The sequence below is a fragment of the Aquarana catesbeiana genome, linkage group LG03, assembly GCF_042186555.1.
Source record: "Aquarana catesbeiana isolate 2022-GZ linkage group LG03, ASM4218655v1, whole genome shotgun sequence".
NCBI lineage: Eukaryota > Metazoa > Chordata > Amphibia > Anura > Ranidae > Aquarana > Aquarana catesbeiana.
The window spans coordinates 53,467,036-53,489,324 of record NC_133326.1 but is presented as its reverse complement, the minus strand read 5'-3'; the positions used below and the strand labels follow the sequence as shown (position 1 = coordinate 53,489,324).

At 42.1% G+C, this 22,289-nt stretch overlaps 1 protein-coding gene across 14 annotated transcripts in view; it reads right to left on the bottom strand.

The window, feature by feature from the left end:
- PPIP5K1 (diphosphoinositol pentakisphosphate kinase 1) overlaps positions 1 to 22,289 on the bottom strand; it is a 306,207-nt gene that overhangs the window by 225,492 nt on the left and 58,426 nt on the right. For all 14 annotated transcript variants that reach the window (XM_073618536.1, XM_073618533.1, XM_073618535.1 and 11 more), the window contains exons 2-3: positions 18,711 to 19,200; positions 1,058 to 1,253 (exon numbers count right to left, since the gene is read on the bottom strand). In XM_073618536.1, coding sequence (XP_073474637.1) covers positions 1,058 to 1,253; positions 18,711 to 18,866 — 352 coding nt within the window. In that variant the 5' untranslated portion in view covers positions 18,867 to 19,200. The remainder of the gene's footprint in view (positions 1 to 1,057; positions 1,254 to 18,710; positions 19,201 to 22,289) is intronic.

The window sequence follows — 22,289 nt, the reverse complement described above, 5'->3', positions numbered from 1 at the left end:
CACGATCGGAATTTCCGACAACGGATTTTGTTGTCGGAAAATGTTATATCCTGCTCTCAAACTTTGTGTGTCGGAAATTCCTATGGAAAATGTGTGATGGAGCCTACACACGGTCGGAATTTCCGACAACGAGGTCCTATCACACATTTTCCAAAGGAAAATCCTATTGTGTGTACAGGGCATAACCCTGCTTTAAAACTTGTCCACAACTTTATCCCTGACCTGTCTGGTGTGTTCCTTGGCCTTCATGATGCTCTTTGATCACTAAGGTTCTCTAACAAATCTCTAAGGGCTTCACAGAACAGCTGTATTTATACTGAGATTAAATTACACACAGGTGGACTCTGTTTACTATATAGGTGACTTCTGAAGACAATTGGTTCCACTAGATTTTAGCTAGGGGTATCAGTGTAAAAGGGGGCTGAATATAAATGCACGCCACGCTTTTCTGCTATTTATTTATTTATTTATTTTTTAATTTGGAAAACCATTTATAAATGTTCCTTCCAATTCACAATTATGTGCCACTTTGTGTTGGTCTATCACATAAAATCCCAATAAAATACATTTTTGTTTTTGGTTGTAACATGACAAAATGTGGAAAATGTCAAGGGGTATGAATACTTTTTCAATGCACTTTATATGCTATAGTATTTCTTTTTTTACTTGCAAATATTTTTCCCACAAAAGTAGTTACCCTTTAAACAATCTGGCACACTTTTAGATTTTACTACATACTAAACCCATATATTTTGCTCAAATAAACTGCAAATGCACAAAAAATTAAAAAAATGCACTACCCTCAGAACATGAATTCACCATGTAGATGTTTAGCCAGCCATTATGCCACAGTTTAATGGGGTATAGTAAAGGCTGTTGCTAGATATCTCTCATTAACATTTCATTCATCAAACTCATGAGCAGGAAGAAAGCATTTAATTATTGAAAAGGATGGTTTATCTTTGAAGTTGCAATGAATTAGCTCAGCAGAAGCTGTCAGGTGCAGTGACAACATGACATCAGATGTTGGAGAGAGACAAGGGCAGGGGAGTATTACCTTTAGAGTGAAAAGAGATCAGGCAGTCACAAATAGGCCAGTTCTCCACAGGTTCATTCAGAATGATATCTTCAGACATAATCACTACAGTGATGTAATCAAACTTGCAGAGGCGCTCCAAGATTTGGGTCATGGGCTTAGACTTGGACTTTTTGGTCATGGCACAGATTCCCACCACAATCTGACGTTCAGGAGGCTAGAAGAATAAATGATTTTTTATTTCTATTATAAAGAGCTAGCATATAAGAACAAATTCATCTCATAAAAAAGGTAAATAAGGAAGAATCAACCCAATTCAAAGTTTTACATCTTAGGCTGACCATAGACAGTTCGAATCTCAGCCGGATCAGTAGGAAACGGCTGAGATTCGAACCATTAAAGTGGATGTAAACCCAATGTCATCCTTTCTAAACTACTGCCATAGGGGTTATCTATGAGGATATACATGCCTCCTGCATGAATCTTTACCTGTCAAATGTCTCCCCTCTGTCTGTTATGAGAGCCGAAAAACTGCACATTCTGTGGGTGGGTCTGTTGTCTGGAGTTCGGTGGGTGGAGTCGTGATGTCAGTAAACTCCCCGCCCACCTCTACAATCCCCTTGTCAATATGCATTTTCTCCTGTGCATTTCTTACACTGAACTTCTGCTATGATCTCTAACATCCAGTGAAAAGACAGGAAAGTAACCACATGACTTCAGCATGCCAAATCATGCTGAGGTGTGGAACAGCCAATCCTTGCAGAGCTGCTGAAGAAAGGAGTGGGGGAGGGAATTAAAAAATAATGCATGTCTTAGGCTAGTGCACAAGATATGTAAATCACCCGTCACTCACAGCAAGGAGGAGGATTTGACAAAGTTTTTCTCTGTTTGTTAAGATTTATCTCACTGAACAATAAAAGAAGATTGCTCAGAGCTGGATTAACTCTGTGTGGCAAGACTGGGCTCAAATGATAGGAAATCTTATACTCTACATTATGACATCCAAAAAAAAAAAAAAATTTTCCGGTTTACATCCACTTTAACCACTTGCCGACCGGACCATAGCCGAAAGACGGCAACAGGGCGGTCGGCTTATTCTGGGTGGATGTCCGTGGGACGTCATTCCAGAATGTTGCTCCCGTGCGCCCCCTGGGGCGCGCACCAGGGAACATCCGTGACCGCCGGGTTCTGAGGACCTGGCGCATCACGGATCACGGTAGATAGCCATTGATAGCGGCCGTTTACCACGTGATCGTTCCATCAAATGACAGAGCGATCACTTGTAAACAAACCGACGTCACGTCATGACGCCGGTTCCTCCCTCCCTTCTGTGTACCGATTGGTACAGTGCAAGGGGACAGGGGGAGAGGGGGAGAGATTGCAGCAGCGCTGTGGGCTGGATGTTTAGTGCCCACAGCGCTGCTCAGTGCCAATAATCTGCAGTACTCTGCAACACTGTGCAATACTCTGCAACACCGTGCAATACTCTGCCAATACTCTGCAACACCGTGCAATACTCTGCAACATTGTGCAATACTCTGCAACATTGTGCAATAAATTTTAACAGAAACAAAGAATTTTTTTTTTTTTTAATCGAATTTTCAGTCTTTTTTGATTTATAGCTCAAAAAATAAAAAACCCAGCGGTGATTAAATACCACCAAAAGAAAGCTCTATTTGTGTGAAAAAAATACAAAAATGTCATATGGGTACAGTGTTGCATGACTGAGTAATTGTCATTCAAAGTGTGAGAGCACCGAAAGCTGAAAATTGGTCTGGTTAGGAAGGGGGTTTAAGTGCCCAGGGGTCAAGTGGTTAATGTACAGGTGGAATGTACCAAGTTGATCGATCGGTTCAACCAGCCTGCCGTATTCACTTCACTTCTTCTCCCAGTGGAGACGGCTTCCCACACCTGCCCTACTCAGAGAATACATTGTCCCAGTAGGAGGGATTCCTGTATAAACACTGTTTGTGTTGATGGAGGAATCATGTAAACTAAATTTGCATCATCTATGGCCTGCCTTATTTCTTAAATACCTGGGGCAGTCATATGTACAAGCAATGCTAGAAGATTATATATAAAAAAAAAAAAAAAAAAAAAAAAAAAAAGCACTTCACAGATACGGCTGTGTGTAATTAGTGATGTTGGTCAGCAGATAACAATCAAAATGGATTGCATTATCTTCCTACTCCTATTGATCTGTAGGCAGCTATCAACATTTGCCAGGCTCCCTTGTGTCTATTTATTATTTCTATGTGCGTTTTTGCTATACTAATGTAAACCTGTCACTGAAAACATTTAACATTGTATCATATGTATTCTTGCCGTATCGTTATAGTAATAGCAATACAATTTGCCATGATCCATTATCATTTAAACCTATTTTCTATGAACACAATGACATGACTAAGACCCCATTCACACAGGGACAACTTGACAGGCGACCTAGTCGCCTGACAAGTTGCCTCCCGTTCTGTGCTATGGAACCGTTCTAAGGGGAGCGACGCAAGTCGCTCCGACTTAGAAAAAGGTTCCTGTACGACTTCGGGGGCGACTTGGGGCGACTTGCAAAGACTTCTAAACAGAAGTCGTTTTGCAAGTCGCCCCGGGCAGTCGTTTGCAGGTCGCCTCGCTGAGGCGACCTGCAAGTCGTGTTGCCCCTGTGTGAATGGGGTCTAAGGCCTCAAGGCTTTAGCAAAAATACTTTTATCTTAAAAAATGCTGCAGTTTTTCTATGTTGCAGCCCGATGTGTATAGAGTCAAGAACACAAGCCTCATGCTGAACTAGAACACACTGCAAAGAATGTCTTCCATAACAATCCCCTGGCAACAACACATAGAAAAAATATTCCCACAATTATTACAAATCTAAAAAAGGGTGGTTGCATGTATTATATATAAGATACAAGAGCAAAGATGCTACAATAAGAAAATGAAAGGCTGTATGTCACTGGAAGGCCATTTTTCCCACAAGGTCTCTGTGATTGCGGATCTTTACCCATAACAACTTGATAAAAAATATGTGTTCTATGGCAAGGAACATACATTCCATGGTAATAATTACGTTACCAAAATTACATACATTCCATGTTAATAATTATGTTACCAAAATTAGCGTGTGCTGTAAATTGCCTCCAGCGTTGCTCCTGTTTCTTCTTGCCAGAGGCTGCCATTTTGTTGAAGCCCAGAGCCCCTGAACAGCAGTAAATCTTTAGTCTTTCACCGGATCGGCCTCTAGTGCCTCTGATTTTCAGCAGAATGCCAAAAATGGGCAGCAACTGAGCATGTGCAGAGCAAGGTGAGACAGTGTATTATTGGATTTTAAACAAAATAGGCACCTATTTTATATTGTTTTACATAGCTATACCTGCAAAAGGGACCAGCCTGAAGTGATATAGCAGGACTTAAATATTCCACTTTGAACAAAAGCCTCCTGATGAGGTCTTGATGACGAGACACGTACGGGGGGGCTCTATAGTCGCGCAGCACATCACTTACATCCAGTGGAACGCAGGCTGGCTCTAGGGATTGCAGAGCAGCCGCGTCTCTCGCATTAGACCCCTTTCACACTGAAGGCTTTTTCTAGGCGTTTTAGTGCTAAAAATAGCGACTGAAAAGCGCCTCTCAAGCCTCCCCGGTGTGAAAGCCCGAGTGCGCTTGCAGGATGAAAAAAAAAAAAAAAAGTCCTGCAAGCAGCGTCTTTGGGGTGGTGTATACACCGCTCCAGCACTGCCTTGCCATTAAAATCAATGGGCAGTGCTGCCGAAGCGCCTGCGAAGCGCTTTGGCCACGGTTCTTTTCGGGCGCTTTTAAGCCCTTATTAACCCCTTCTTTGGGGTTAAAAGCGCCCCGCTCCCACCCGCACAGCGCCACTAAAACTAGCAGCGCTTTACTGCTAACGCTGTCTGAGTGCGAAAGTAGCCTTACATATCGGCAGATCATCCCCGATGCCTGGGCAAGGCACCTTGCTTGTGAGTTTATTACCTCTTGTGTTTAATGTACTTTTAGTCGACGTTATTGCGCTATGATATTCCCTATGATCTCATTCCTCTTATGAGCTGGATCCAGCAAAGGAATCTCCAATACCTTGAGCTTTGACAGGCCACCCAGAAGTCTGTTAGCCCCGACTAGGTATACACCTGGGGGGTTCATACGAGCGGGTGAGTGCGCACCCTGGTGGGGGCAGGCACAGGGGATCACAGTGAATACCTGCACATTTGTGGAGCACCTGTGTATGGAATTTCCTGATAAAGTGTTTTGCACATCTTTCACTGGGAGAATACTTGGATTCACATATTGGACTTTTTCCAAAAAAATATATTTTTTGATAATCTGTGGTATCCACAGCAGTTTATGCTTAAGCTCCTTTCTTTTTGAATCGCACAGCACTCTATGTATGTTTACAGCATTGGTTCATTTAGATTTGCACTTTATATATGTTTCATATCTAAGGACTTTTATATAAGTTAGAAGGGAGCGCAGTGTTTTTTTCTCCAACTAAAAGAAGGGACAGTAATGGTATATAAAAAAAAAAATGTTAAGCTGACTTCTGTAGAATAAAATAAATAAGCAGCATGAACCCTCAAAAAATATATGCATAGTTGGGCAATTCATTTTTTGTAACTCAGAGTAGAAGTGGGGCAGGGAATAATGGCCGTGTTTACTTGGACAAAACACCTCTGTACAAGGTAGTGCTGATGTACTGACCTTCGCACTGCTTGGAGAAAGCTGGGAAACAGGGCAGGTGGCAGCCCATTCACCCACCACATATGCAAGCAGGGGTGATGACTGATTGACATAACAGGGAAGAGAAGTCTTTGCAACAAAGCCAAGATCACTTGCATTGGGAAACTCTAATGCCGGAGATTTAACCTCCACATACAGAAAGGCTTCTTCACAGTAAGGTTCTTTCACACTGGCATCAAAAGCAGGAGTTTGAGGACTGCGCATTTACTCTCAAATGCCTAATAAAGCAGTCTGTAATACTATATACTATATACAGCATCCAGTGTTGTTCACATTATCAAAAGAGTTTGTGTTACGTTGTGTCGCTTCAAAAATGAAGCTTCATATAGAGTTTGGAAGGAGTTGAAGCTTCTCAACTCCTATTCAATCTATGGCAAAGCATCAAACTCACGGGCATGTGTTTGCAGCAAATCTGCGAAGAGTTTGCCACGAGTCTGTGATGCGTTCACAGCAGCCAAGAAAAAAGCTAGGCATCTGGAGTGCGTTTTAATGCTTGTCAAACTCACGCGTGTCAAAAGCACACAGGGAATTTGGGGATTGTTTTTTAACTTGCCTTTAACACACATTAAACACAATGCAAACTCAAAGAACAACTCCATAGGCATGTTTGTTAAGCGTCAGTATTTTGAGCGAGTGTGAACAAGGCCTAATGCCCTGTACACACGGTCGGATTTTCCAATGGAGTGTGATAGGACCCTGTTGTCGGAAATTCCGACCGTGTGTAGGCTCCATCACACATTTTCCATATGAATTTCCGACACACAAAGTTTGAGAGCAGGCTATAAAATTCTGATCGTGTGTACACAAATCCGACACACAAAGTGCCACGCATGCTCAGAATAAATTAAGAAACGAAAGCTATTGGCTACTGCCCCGTTTATAGTCTCGACGTACGTGTTTTACGTCACCGCGTTCAGAACAATCGGATTTTTTGACAACTTTGTGTGACCGTGTGTATGCAAGACAAGTTTGAGCCAACATCCCTCGGAAAAAATCCATGGATTTGGTTGTCAGAATGTCCGATCAATGTCCGACCGTGTGTATAGGGCATTAGAGCTGTGAAAATGTGCAATAGACACCCTCAAGAACTAATTCTGGCTAGTTTAGGAGATCTTTTTTTTTTTTTTGTAAACAGAGTTGAATGCATTTCTAAATGCACAAAATATACCGTATATACTTGAGTATAAGCAGAGTTTTTCAGCACTTTTTTTTGTGCTGAAAATGCCCCCCTCGGCTTATACTTGAGTCAAGCACTTTTGTGCAGCAGAGAATGACATTTTCCAAACTGACTTTGGGGCCCCGTATCTCGGGGCCACTTGGTACTAGGATATGGATATGTTGTAGTGTTAGTTCCACTGGGTTTGCATACCAAATCTGGGGTTCCTAGCACCAAGTGGCCCCGATATACGGGGCCCCAATTCGATTCAGAAAATGTCATTCTCTGCTGCAGAAAAGTACTTGACATTTTCTGAACCGACTTTGGGGCCCCATATCTCAGGGCCACTTGGTGCTAGGAACCTCAGCTTTGGATATGTTGTAGTGCTAGTTCCACTGGGTTTGCACACCAATTGGGGCTCCTAGCACCAAGTGGCCCTGAGATACTGGACCCCAAATTCGGTCAACTATGTCCATCTGCAGCAATGTCATTCCAGGACCCTTTGGGTCTAGAGACCCCAAATTTTGGCTGCAGCTAGGGGGCATCTAGGAAACCTTAACTACCGAGTTTGAAGTTCAGGGGACCTATGGCTGCAAATGGGCACTGTTGACCCTCTTTTCCACTTACAGTAGCTGCGCATTTCTCAACTTGCCTCCTGGGTGGTAAGGAAGGAATATCCCCCCCCCCCACCCCCGGAAGCAAAGTGGACCATTCTCTGTTTTTCTTTCCCTTCCTCTAGATCAACTGAGTATAAAATAGTGAGTATAGAGGGTTTCTATTTTGCTTTGAACTAAATAGACTTTTTTAACCCAACTATGTAAAGACACCCGATATGCATAGCGCTTTATACTTTTGTGTTCAGCTTAAAAGGATAACTCCACCCTAACACTAAAATCCCTGCATCTACAGACACCCACGATCTAACACTAACCTATCTAGCCCTATAAAGAAGAACTCAACGTATATACATTTTCTGCAGGCGATCCGGTCCGGTCTCCAGCGGCGGAAGCTCTGCAGAGGACACAGCCGACAACGGTTGTCAAATGAATGGGGAGCGACTTCACCCATAGACTTACTATGGGGCTTCCGTTGTCGGCTGTGTCCTCTGCACCCACGTACACAGCGAAGCCGCAGCTGACAGCTCAGTGTGGGATCGGCATCAAAAAAGGTATGTATACTGATTTCCTCTTTACAGGGCTAGATAGGTTAGTGTTAGTTTCGTGGATGTCCATAGATGTAGAGAATTTAGTGTTAGGGTGCAATTAACCTTTAATAACCTTCAAGTTGGCAAATGAGCAAATAAAGATCTAGATAGTCGCACTCCAAAAATAGTCGTTTCCTTTATTGTAGATAAAGTCCGTACAAAAACAGATTAAGATTGCAAACCATTAACGCGTTTCACACCGCTCTTACTGGTGATCATCAATCGAAGCTATGATTAACCACTAGCCGACCAGCGCATGACGATGTACGTCGGCACAATGGCACGGTTGGGCAAATGGGCCTACAAGTACATCCACTTTAAATCGCGGCATTGTGGGCACGCACACCCACCGCATACTCAGTGACCGCAGATCCCGCAGACTTGATGTCTGCAGGGGGCTCGCGATAGTGTCGAGGAGCGGAAGAACGGGGGAGATGCCTTTGTAAACAAGGCATTTCCCCATTCTGCCTAGTGACATGACAGAGACCTACTGCTCCCTGTGATTGGGAGCAGTGATCGCTGTCATGTGAGTAGTAGCCCATCCCCCCCACAGTTAGAACACCTCCCTAGGATACACTTAACCCCTTGATCGCCACCTAGTGTTTAACCCCTTCCCTGCCAGTGTTATTTACACAGTAATCCGTGCATTTTTATAGCACTGATCGATTTATAATTGGTCCCAAAATGGTGTCAAAAAGTGTCCGATGTGTCCGCTATAATGTCGCAGTCACGATAAAATATTTTAAAGAATAAATCAAATCTCAGATCGCCGCCATTACTAATAAAAAAAAAAAAATGAATAATAAAAATGCCGTAAATCTATCCCCTATTTTGTAGACAGTATAACTTTTGCGCAAACCAATCAGTATACGCTTATTGTGTTTTTTTACCAAAAATATGTAGAAGAATACATATCGGCCTTAACTGAGAAAGAAATGTGTTTTTTTATATATTTTTGGGGGATATTTATTATAGCAAAATGTAAAAAATATTGCTTTTTTTTTTAAATTGTCGGGTTTTTTTTTTTGTTTATAGCGCAAAAAATAAAAACCGCAGAGGTGATCAAATACCACCAAAAGAAAGCTCTATTTGTGGGGGAAAAAAAAAGAATTTCAATTTTGTTTGGGTGCAACGTCGGACGACCACGCAATTGTCAGTTAATGCGACACAGTGCCATATCGCAAAAAAAGTGCTCTGGTCAGGAAGGGGGTAAATCCTTCCATGGCTGAAGTGGTTAAACACCAGTGAGAGCGGTGTGAAACGCGTTAGTAGTTTGCAATTTTAATCTGTTTTTGTACGGACTATTTTTGGAGTGCGGCTATCCGGATCTTTATTTGCTCATATGCATTCTACATACTGAGCCAGCACCCTTGGCAAGGAAGGTGTTATTCAGATACAGACGCCTAGAGCGAGTTCTCTTTATCTTCAAGATGGCAAAACTTATTTTGTGTTCCGATGTGTATACAACAATGTAGACTATATTGATCAATTTAAATGAGCAAACTGTCAAATGTTTGATAGTCTCACTGACAGTAATTCTGATACTCTGTTTAATTCAATGACATGGAGGTGATGTGGTTATTGGACTTTATTTAGCCAGTAAGTACAAATGGTTGTATCTATGTTACATTTTATTGTGTGTGATGTAGAAATCTATGAGATGATGGGTAGGCTCCTGTGTCAGTGTAGGTCTTGTCAAGCGAGTGACTACATCATTGGGGGGGATGCTTACAAATCAACAAGTCTGTGGTGAAGTATGAGAGTACTATGATGAGAAAGCATGTCGAGTATGACTCAGTGGTAATAGAAGTCCACTTGAAGACCGCAATAAGTATATTTACGTTGCGGTTTTCAAGTGGTTTACCGAGAATATGCCTGCAGCTACAGGCATCATCCCAGGATTGTTTTTTTCTGTGGGCTCTCAGCTTTTTTTTTTTTTTTTTTTTTTTTTTTTTTTTTTTAAAGGCCATCCTAGAGGCTAATTAGCCACTGGATTGCTTTACCAGGCAGTCACACCTCACCCCCTCAATATAAGAAACAGTGTAAAAATAAATAAAATAAACTAAACTTTTTTTTTAAAGCGCCTCCATTCCACATGCTTGCGCGCAAGGGTAAACACATGCATTGGTCCCACACGCATACGTAAACAGCGATCACACAACACATGTGAGGTAATTCCAGAGCGAGAGCAATAATTCTAGCACCAGACCTCTGTAACTCTAAATTGGTAACCTGTAAAGGCTTTTAGCCTCCATTCACACTTGTACAACTCCAAAGTTGCACCGACTTTGGAGTGCAACTTTGGTGTAACTTTGACGCAACTTTGGATAGGTGCAACTTGAATATGACTTTGACCAGTGATGATGAACAACTGTTGCATTGTATTACATTCAGGGACAACTTTCATGCAACTTTTGATGGTTAACATTGAAGTCTATGGCCCTCAAGTTGCATGAAAGTCGGAACAAAGTAGTGCATGAAGTCGCTGCAGCTTGAAGTATACATACACATATATGAATCGTTATCATTGGAAAACATGGGGAACAACTTGTTATGCGAATTTGATGTCCAAAGTTGCATAAGTGTGAATGGAGCGTTAAAGCGTCGCCTATGGAGATTTTTAAATACCGTAGTTTGGCGCCATGCTGCGAGTGAGCACAATTTTAACGCATGATATGTTAGGTATCCATTTACTCAACGTAACACCATCTTTTATATTTTACCAAAAAATTGGGTATTATATTGGGGTTGATTTACTAAAGGGAAATCCACTTTGCACTGCAAGTGTACTTGTAAGTGCAGTCGCTGTAAATCTGAGGGGAAGATCTGAAATGAGGGGAAGCTCTGCTGCTTTTATCATCCAATCATGTGCAAGCTAAAATGCTGTTTTTTATTTTCCTTGCATGTCTCCCTCAGATCTACAGCGACTGCACTACCAAGTGTACTTTTCCTTTCGTAAATAAACCCCATTGTGTTTCTGTAAGATAAAATTCACGAAAGTGTGTTTTTTTACCAAAAGAGTAAAAAATAAAAAAATAAAAGCAAATACCATGCGGCATAAAAAATTGCAAAATCCACCATTTTTTTCCTCTAGGACCTGTTCTAATATTTGGGTTCCAAATATTTTCTGCAAAAAAACAAAACAAAAAAAAAAAAGCTGCTTTTTACATGTAAACAAAAGTGTCAGGAAATGCCTGGTCTTAGGTGGATGAAGCAATAGTAAATGACAGCAGCAGGGGGTATCCAGAGATACAAGATGTTTATAACCTAATCCAGACAAACGCTGCCAGTTCAGCACATCATTTTAAATGAATGACACTCCTGATTGGGTACAGACAACCCAGGGCCAACACATCTTTTAAATATGGTTCCTGAAATACAAGGCAGGCCAGTGTGTCTGCATACTACATAAACATGCTTGCTTGGCTGTTGCGAGTAAGTCTGATTATGCATGTTTATTAGAGTTTATACCTAGTTTAAAATTAATTGGAACCAGTGTATACAACTATAACAGAGTAATCAGACTTTCACAATGTTGTACACAGACAATCCAGATGACAGCCCTGTTCCATATACCTGTAATGTGTAACTTTACCTGTAATGACAAATCCATTTTATCTTGAAGGAATCGTCTATTAGCCAGTGTGGAAGCAAGTGAGTGTAACATCTTATATTAAAAAAAAAAAAAAAAAAAGAAGAGCCAAGTGTCTTTAAAAGCCCTGGGAAGTCCTTGAGCTATGTACCATGAATGTAACCCTCAAGCAGTCACCTCATGCAGCTCTCTAGTAGAAAATCCCTAGACTGGCACATTGCTAAACAATTTAATCTGTCAACACTAGTCTTGTTCTCCTTTGAAATGGTAAACTAGAGGCCAGAGTCCAAGATTTCTGCTTAATCCATCTGTTTGTTATCTAACATGCCAGTGAAACCAACACATTGTACTTCACATCTAAATCCTAAGGATTCTTTAAATCACGTGTGTCAAACACAAGGCCCGCAGGCCAAATCCGGCCCTCCGTGCCATTATATGTGGCCCCCGCACCTTTCCTGCAGCTACAGCGACCCATTCTTCTGTCCCCACCTCGTTTCAGAAATTGGCAGCAGAGAAGAAGACAGAACACCTTCAACACATCCTGCGTCTCTGTGCAGATGCAGCACCCCCTCATCTTCGCCTCCCCTGGTCTCCGCATTCAGCATTCTGCAGCAGCTGACTCCAGCCCTCTCCTGGTCCTCCTCCAGACCCTTCACGTCCTGCTTCCCAGCTCTGGTCCCATTTTCTTCCTAACAGCAGCACAAGGTAAAGAGGGTGAACTGTGATGTGTAGGGCGGGTGGGGTGCTCTGGATTGCTAGTCTTTCAGATACAACCGGCCCTTTGAGGGCAACCATAATGCTGATGCGGCCCACAATTAAATGGAGTCTGACACCCCTGCTTTAGATGATAGCTATCAACCTGCTAGATTACATTTCATAAGTGGTCACGTAGTCTTCCACAGGGTTGTGGTATAAATAAAGTTTTACTTAAAAGGAGAAGTACAGCCAAAGCTCATTTGGCTGAACTTCTTCTGTGGATCCCAGGAGTGTAGATCATTCTGCACTCCCTGTGACCTGTTTTCAGCAGACAGCAGGCTGAGGCCCGCTCTCAGCTTACACCACAGAGCCAGTCCAGGCTCAGACAAGATCGCATATATAAAACACAGATAAAAAGCTTAATGAGCTACATCCCAGTAGTTAGGTAAGGGAAGAAATACTTCAAATATAACCCAAACCCAATAGCACCCATCTCTGCTCAAATTAGAGACAGTAAACTCCTCTAGATGGAAGGTAGCATATAATTAAAAAGGACTAAAGATCCTCATGAGACTCATCAAAAAAGAGTAAAGCAGGTAGTAGAAAAAATATAAATTGCTTTATTTAATAAACATGAATAAATTCACATAACCTTCACCATTTCATATTAAAAATGACAACGTTGTCAGATCAGACTAGCAGCCACAATGTTCATGCCTCCACATTTGCACACACACACACACACACACACACACACTCACACACAGACCTAGATCCCCATTGGGGGAATGTTGCTGATTGATAAAATTGATGACAAACTGTCCCCGTCCACAATAGCAATGTGACAAAAAATGTCCGTGGGGAATAACAGATCCAGGGGGTCTAAAACCCAATTAATCAGTAACTAGATGAGTTGGGTGAAGTGAAGGGGATTCTGCTCAATATCAAAACTGATAAATAATGCTGGGTTAGATCCTCGGCCGTAGATTGATAAGGTTCCATACTGGAGGCAAAGCTCTATGTGCAGAAATTTAAAGGCAGAGTTGATGCAGAGCAAAGCCGACAGGCAGAGGGCTCCCGTGGATAAAGATGGTGTTCAGCAGGGAGGTTAAGGTAGTGTTAATTTTGACGACTAAAACATTTTAGCTGACTAAATGAATACTATTTTAGTCTACTAAAATACGACTAAAACTAAAAAAACAATTGAGATGACTAAAATACGACTAAAACTAAAATGGCATTTTAGTCAAAAGACTAAGACTAAATCTAAATCTAAATTTGACTTCAAAATTAACACTGGTCTGTATTGCATGTTCATACCTCAATACCATAAATAATAGGATATTAGATTTTTCACTCCAGCAGTATATAATAAGTTTGGAAATTGAAGAGAAATGTTAACTAATGCATTACAATTTAATTACACCCATTCGATTTTAGACGACTAAAATTAGTTTTAGTCGACTAAAATGTACTGGGGATTTAGTCGACTAAAACTAAAAATTGCAGAAGACTAAAATGGGACTAAAACTAAAATGCCACCAAAAGACTAAGACTAATACTAAATCGAAATTTGCTGCCAAAATTAACACTGGGTTAAAGGTGGTGTCGTGTTGAAGCAGGTGTAGGTATAGGGCGGATATTATAATCAAATTGATCTCACCAGTCCACAAATACACCAAAGGATCCAACGGTTGTTTCCGGGATCAGCCTCCACAGCACATAATACACCGCGTCCACACTTCTCCTATTACTCCAGCTTGAATCCTGGCTTAATAGCTAAAGTGGCAAGGCAGATCCATTGACTGCTGGCTGAGCCAACATGTCACAGACTCTGTGGTGATGACGTCACAGACTCTGTCGTGATGACATCACACTGACGCGTTTTACTCATCAGGCGAGTTTCCTCAGAGCAAGCAGTACAGCCAAAAGCTCATTTGGCTGTACTTTTCCTGTGTATCACAGGAGTGTAAATCGTTATGCACTCCTGTGACCTGTTTTTAGCAGACAGCAGGCTGAAGCCCGCTGTGAGCAGACACCACAGGGCCGGTCCAGGCTCAGGCTAAATCGCGACAATGAAGTCAGGATCCGCCTACATGCCTGAACCGGCACCTGGCTCTGCCTCTCCTGCGCTGGCCGCTCCTGCCCCCTCCACAGCCCAGTGCTTTAGTGAGCAAAGTTGGGGGGGGGGGGGGAGGGACAGAGCAGACAGTCGGTGAGTGACAGGTGTTTGATCACTCGGTTCTCAGTGTTAAAGCCGGCGGGGGACAGATGCAGCATCGGACCTGCATCCAGCTTGGTAAGTATAATTCTGCAAAAAAAAAAGTCCATACTTCTCTATTAAAGTCTATCTACACCTAAAGCATTTTATTTTAGTTTTGGATAGAATGGGGAATGGATAGAACATCTGTTGAGTTTAACTGCTATCCAGGAGTCTGCAGGAGCCAGAACACATTATTCTTACCTAGGCGAGAATGGCGGAGGAGGGAGAAGCCAAATGTAAACAAAATCAAAAGAAAAAAAAATGCCATTTTATTGTGAGGAGGGGGCAGAGTGCAGGGAGGTAAAGTATAAGTATAAATATATATATATATATATATATATATATATATATATATATATATATATATATATATATATATATATATATATATATATATATATATATATATATATATATATATATATAGTAAAAAAATGCAGTAATCATTTTCTCAGTGTAGTGTCTAAGGCTCCTAGCACAAGGTGAAAAACTGATCCATTTTAACATAGACATCTTCACACCCATTGTGAAGGGCAGACAACATCTTCACACCCATTGTGAAGGGCAGATCCCCCTTAATATTCACAACACAGGTCTGCGCACATTCTGCATAATAAGATGCTCAGTTGCTGTGACTCACGCGGTTCCAAAAGTCTGCAAGCAAGATACATTTCAGGTATGGTTTTTTTTGCATGGTTACATGCATGTAAACAAGCATTTTCCATACCTGTGGAAGCTGAGAATTGCTGTAGCAGTCTCCTCTACTACAGCGATCACTGCTACTGCCGGGTCCTGTGCCGAGCAGCTGCCCTGCTGCAAAGAGAACACTGGGGGTTGCTCACTTGGCATGGACACCTATCACAGAATGCCATGCATTTTTCTAAAACGTTTGCAAGAAAACATCTAACTAGACTAGAGATCACAATGTTACTGCATCACCTTTCCACCACCAATTAAAAAACGCCTTGCATTCACTGAATGAATGCAAGATGTTCTGTGAATAGCGCCTTTACCGACTAAGTAACCCCTTGTGGTTACGCCCCCATTCACACCAGTACAACTGGTTGACAGTTCCAAATCACATGACAAGTCACACCTAATTGCCAGCAATGGAACCATTCATATTGCCACAACTCATGTCGCAGCGATTATGAAAAAGGTTCCAGCACTACTTTTTACCGATTTCATTGAGACTTGCATAGACTTCTGTTAAATTAAGTCGCAAGCCGCAATGAAATCGGCAATGCAAATCGCATGGACGTGAGGCTTTGAAATCACGATGAAGTAGCGCAATTTCAAAGCTGCACCAGTGTGAAGTACCGGTAGTAGCGGAGGATATTACAGGGATTTCCAGCTTCCACATGGATCACACAGGTTTGGCAAAAGCATACTTACATTGGTCCAAGCTGAACCAAGGTAACTATAAAAACTCCATACCTGGAATTCATTTTTCTAGGTAAACACAGACTGCATGTCTATATGCAAGGGTTGACCCTGTAGTTGACCGATGTTTTAGAGGAGACTACTGCAGCGATTCTCAGCTTCCACAATGTGTGGAATATGCCGGTCCATGCTGGACCAATGCAACCATGCTATAAAATCCATACCTGAAATTCTGTTTTCTTGCAGACTTTTGGAACAAACGGAGTCACAGCAACTGAGTATATTATCATGCAGAATGGGCACAGACCTGTGTTGTTGTGAATATTGAGGGGGTTCTGCCCGTCACAATGGGTGTGGAGATGTCTATGTTAAAATAGATCAATTTGTCACCTTGTGCTGCAGGCCTTAGACACTACACTGAGAAAATGATTACTGCATTTATTAACCTGTTATATATATATATATATATATATATATATATATATATATATATATATATATTTTATTTTTGGATAGAATGTGGAAGGATTACAATTGCTGTCAGGTTTAATTGCAGTCAAAGACTCCGTTGCAGAGGTTCCTTTATTTCTTGTGCAGTAAAAAAAGGCTTTCCTGAGGAGAGGAAGCGAGGAGAACCCTAAAGCCACAATAGAGACTGAATTAAAATTGCTTTTTAAGTTAAAGCAGACCTTCAATCCTAAGAGTCACTTTACCTCCCCACACTCTGTCCCTTCCTCAATATAAAATGGCATTTTTTTTTTTTTGATTTATTAACATTTTATTTTTCATTTTTGGTTTTGCCCCTCCCTCCGCTGCCATTCTCACCTAGGAAAGAATACTGAACTGAATTTATTTTTCAGGACTGACCACAAAAAACTGCTCTTAGTTTAAAAAATGGCCAATTAGATGACTCGCATGTAATGCATGTTTTCTAAAATTCTCATCTCTGGTAAGTCAAGTTAAGGTGAAACTTTAGTCAGAAGTCCTGTTAGATCACTTCAGGCTGGCCCCTTTTGCAGGTATAGGTATGCAAAAATACAGTAATACCCTGTCTCACCCTGCTCTGCACATGCTCAGTTGCTCTCCATTTTTGGCCTTGTGCTGATTACTAGAGGCCGATCTGCTGACAGCCTAATGTTTTACTGATGGTCGGGGTCTCTGGGCTTCAGCAAAATGGCAGCGTCCGGCAAGAAGAAACAGGAACAATGCTGGAGGGAGTTTACAGCACACACCAATTTTGGCAGCATATTTATTCATGTGGAATGTATGTTTCTTGCTAAAGAACATTTTTTATCAAGTTGTTATGGGTAAAGTTTCGCTTTAAGTATGAATCCACTTGTATCATCACAAATATGTTGGGTTGATGGGGCTGAGGATTAAGGCATGGCATAAACAGCACCAAGCTTATAGACCTCAGCAATGCTGGAGTCGTGGGCTAGGCCAAGCAGCAGTGGGTCACAGGTGCCGGTGATGTTGCTATTACAAGCCCTCCCTTCCAGGCCACTCAGATTGGAGAGCACTGTCACTAAAGCATCTGATCTTCTCCACAGGTGGATCAGACACTTGAGTGACAACACACTTCATTCCAAATGGGATGGGAGGTGTACATAGCTGTATGCAAGTTGCCATTAAGGACAAAAGAGGCCAGAGATCCATGTTGGGGGTTTTCTTTATTTTTGGAATGATAATGCTCCTTACTTAAAGTGGTTGTAAGTAACCCCCCCCCCCCCCCCCAAAAAAAGGAAGGATTCTGATCCTTTACAGCATGTTATACAGCACAGTGCTTGTGCCGTGCCATTTGTCCCTCTGTAAGCTGTAAAAAAATCTGGCTGATCCTGCCAAGTTCCTGTGTCCCCCTCTGTGTACTGACCACGATAATCATGGCTGCTGATCCCCGATTACCGTGGTCACTTTATTTACCTCCATCATCCGCAGCTCTAGTCTCTTCCCCTCCCTCTCTGCTTGTCAGCTCCATGTGTCAGTGTTAGCCATCTACTCCACACACCTGCCGCCATTAGCCATTTAAAATACTAGGTGAAAAAATATGTAATTCCCTTTCTTACATGGAGATCTAATTTGCAGTAGCTGTGTTTTTTAAAAATTGAAATACCTGGATGTAAATAAGGTATTTCGAGGAGTCATTAAAAAAAAAAAAAAAAAAAAAAGCTACTGCACGTTAGATCTCCATGTAAGGAAGGGCATTACATAGTTTTTCATAGGCGATGTAAAAACCACTTTAAGCTTATTATTGTTTTACAACTAACACTAATGTGTGCTTGGATTGTAAACTGTGAGCTATGCATACAGTGTTTGTACTTTCTTTTCTACAATCTTTAATAATAAAAAAAAATATGTTAATGATAAAGACAAAAGAGGCAACAAAACAGATTTTATGGGATTACTGAACAGAAAGTAACCTGATGAAAGAACAATATTGCCTCCTGATATGTCATTCTTAGTGTTAAATATCTTCTATTCACCTCCTTTCCTGCTTGCAATGTGTCCATAAATGTGATTTCAAACTCGTTTGAGTAAACCCTTTTTTTTTTTTTTTATTTTTTTTTTTATTTGGACATAGTGGCAATAACAAAGTCTCTCTCATGTTTAGATAATAAAAAGTATAGCATTCCTTACCGCATCTTCCTCATCCTCATCTTCCTCTTCTTCATAGAAATCAACCTCGTCAGGATTCATGTTTGATTCCAGGAAGTCTGTCTCATCATCTCGGGCACCAACAAAAAATCTGGGTGTTGAGCAGTTGCCCTCGCAGGGTGGGGTCAGGGATGACATCACAAACTATTGGGCCTAACATCACGCTCCGGAACCATCACGTAAAAATCAGAGAGATCTTGAGGAAAGAAGGAGCCACTTCTAAGGCCTCCAGCTTTAATACAAAAAGGTGTCACAGCAGCGAAGAAAAAACAGATACAGTATAGAGATGCAATAAATTAAAAAAAATGTAGCTACAAAAACGAGCAGCTTTATCAGAATGCTCTATGAACAGTCATTCAGAGTTTACTGTGATCTCATTTTAGCCCTAAAAATCAGAATGCAGGAGCACCAGTGTGAGAGGCTGTGAATGTTAAGCTGGTATTCTGCCACTTGGTCTTCTTGAGGCAGGGACCTGGGAAAAAAAAAAAAAAAAATCGTATTTTAATCAAATACTCTTGCCAGCACTGCTTATTCATCTTCAGGCATCAGATTTTGAATGAGAGGCTGACACATGCAATAAATTAAGACAGTGTATACCCATGAGCAACAAGAAGGAAATTCATCTTTACGTGCCGTTTTAAAGAAAAAAAATAAAAAATACATTGTTCCCTATCCTTAAAGCAGGGCTTACCAAATACAGCATGGTCAGCCAAGAGTTTGTTAAACTGATCATCAGTAAACAGTCATTGTACAGAGCACTGCGCACAACACTCAAGGAGAACACAGAGGTGAGATAAAGTTCTGCCTCCCCAATAACCTATGACTTGTACTGCACATTGCTCCACCCATGCAAGACAGCTGTCTCAGCACTTCACAGGCAAAAAGAACAAGCTCCAAGCTGTTACATTATAAATTCAGTGTCTAATGTTTCCTATATAGTTCAAGCAGTGACACTTCGGTGTATCTCACCCATCCCACGGTTTTCAGCAAGTTCATTTATATACACTGTATAAAAAACAGACATACTGTCCTTTCTTCCCGTTATCCTTTTTGGTGAAGCTAGCTAAAAGCATTAGATTGTTCAATCGTTGTAGAAAAGTTCAGGCTTGTATTGCCTGCCAGTACATGTTGGCACAAGAGAGGAAGGGTTTAAACGTCCCTTGTGCCAGCCTCATCTTGGGCTGGAAACAACAAGTTGTTTGCTCATAATAACAGACATAAAAACCCTCATCACATCAAAGCAATTACAGTTGAACTGCAGGTATGCCTTTAATTGAATAGTGACCTTGGATTTAAATATGCCTATCTTATACCTCACTGACACCAATGATCGGGGATATTATTGTGTTCACTGACACCAATGTAGAAATAGGAAGAAATAGCCTGGCCGCTGCATACCTCATAAAGCCTCAGCAGTTAGCAGGTCAAAGCGGCCTCAGCTTGATTCATCCAAGCCATGCCCCCAAACATGTTTCTCACCGGGGGCCAAGCTTGGATGAATCGAGCTGAGGCTGCTTTTACCTGCTAACTGCTGAGGCCGGGTAAGGTTTGCGGCGGCCGGCTATCTCTTCCTATTTCTACAGCATGCTCTGGCTCTGAACGAACCTCTCACCAGCCTGCACCCTCACTAGTCAGCGGCATCCAATTCTTACGACCTTGTTAGTCTGAGCTGGGACCACTAAGCATTTATGGTGGGTCACAGTGACATCAATGTTGATGGTTATTATTGCACTCACTGACAATGCTGAGGGGCTATTATTGCATCCAATGAAACCAATACTGAGGCTCACTTACACCAATGCTAGGAGGTTATGATTGCACTCACTTACACCAATGCTAGGAGGGTATGATTGCACTCACTTACACCAATGCTAGGTGGTTATGATTGCACTCACTTACACCAATGCTAGGTGGTTATGATTGCACTCACTTACACCAATGCTAGGAGGGTATGATTGCACTCACTTACACCAATGCTAGGAGGTTATGATTGCGCTCACTTACACCAATGCTAGGAGGTTATGATTGCGCTCACTTACACCAATGCTAGGAGGGTATGATTGCACTCACTTACACCAATGCTAGGTGGTTATGATTGCACTCACTTACACCAATGCTAGGAGGGTATGATTGCACTCACTTACACCAATGCTAGGAGGTTATGATTGCGCTCACTTACACCAATGCTAGGAGGTTATGATTGCGCTCACTTACACCAATGCTAGGAGGGTATGATTGCACTCACTTACACCAATGCTAGGTGGTTATGATTGCACTCACTGACACCAATGCGGAGGGTTGTCGGGGGGCGCACTTGAGGAGCTCTTTAAATTAAAGTTGACCTCCACTGGTCAAATGTTTTAGTTAGTTTTGCCAATAAAGCCGGCTTATACATGGATCAAAATTTGGCTGGTTCAGCAGGAACTGGCCCAATTTTGATCCATCTATGGGCAGTCTGATTGTACCCAAGTCTATCCATCGATCATCTTAGGTACAACCGGCCTGGTGGATTTTTTACATGCGACTACTGCCAGCAGCTATAGCTGCTGGCAATAATCATTGTGCTGTGCTGGCCAGGAAGGTTCCCGGCACGACCCTCCCCCAGCAGGACACAGTCAGTGTTGATGGGGAAATCTAGCGATTTTCTTTTTTTCAACCCATGATGGAAAGAAAGAAAATCAAATCTTCTATAGGCTGCTTAACCACTTGCCTACCGGCACACACCGATATGCGTCGGCAGAATGGCTCTGCTGGACGAACCCCTGTATGGGTACGTTGTACCCTTTAATTGCCACCAGGGGGCGCACGCCCGCTGCACTGCGGGGGAACTGATACACGTGGCCGGTGGCGCAATCGAGGCCGGCTACCCGCAATTGCGGGTACGTGCACCAGTACGGGGATTTGTGTGTGTAAACACACAACTTCCTGTTCTGTCTGGGGAGAGGAGACATATCATTCGTTCCTACTAAGTAGGAACAGCGATATGTCTCCTCTCCCAATCACTCACATCCCCATACAGTTAGAAACACACACTAGGGAACTGTAAGGTACCTGTGATAGGTAGTGCCTGAAGTGGAGCTTGTGTGCTGAGGATTCAGGCGAAAACTTAGTCAGGCAGATCAGGACAGCAACAGATCAGGCAAAGCGGTATACGATCAAAATCCAGAGATAGGTCAGACAGGCAAAGGTCATACACGAGCTGGCGGCGAAGTACAAAATCAGCAGGCTAGAGAGTAGTCAGGAATTCAGGCAGAAGTTCAAATACGGTATTCAGAGTCAAAAAGCAGTCAAAACACCCAGGAAGCTAGTCCAAACAAATGGGCACTGAGAGATAGGAAGTGCTGCTATTTGTGGGCTACTTTGATTGTAGATTGTCCACAGCTGGCAGCAGGTGGGGCTAGCGAGTCCAAGGTAATGCATCAAGCTAAGAGAACATAGCTATAATTCCAGAGCTCCTCTGTGACACAAGTAAGACTGCAGTTGTGGGACCAGGAACATCCCGGTTCAAACACACCCAGGTACGTGACCGAAACACAGTTAACCCTTTGATCACCCCCTAGT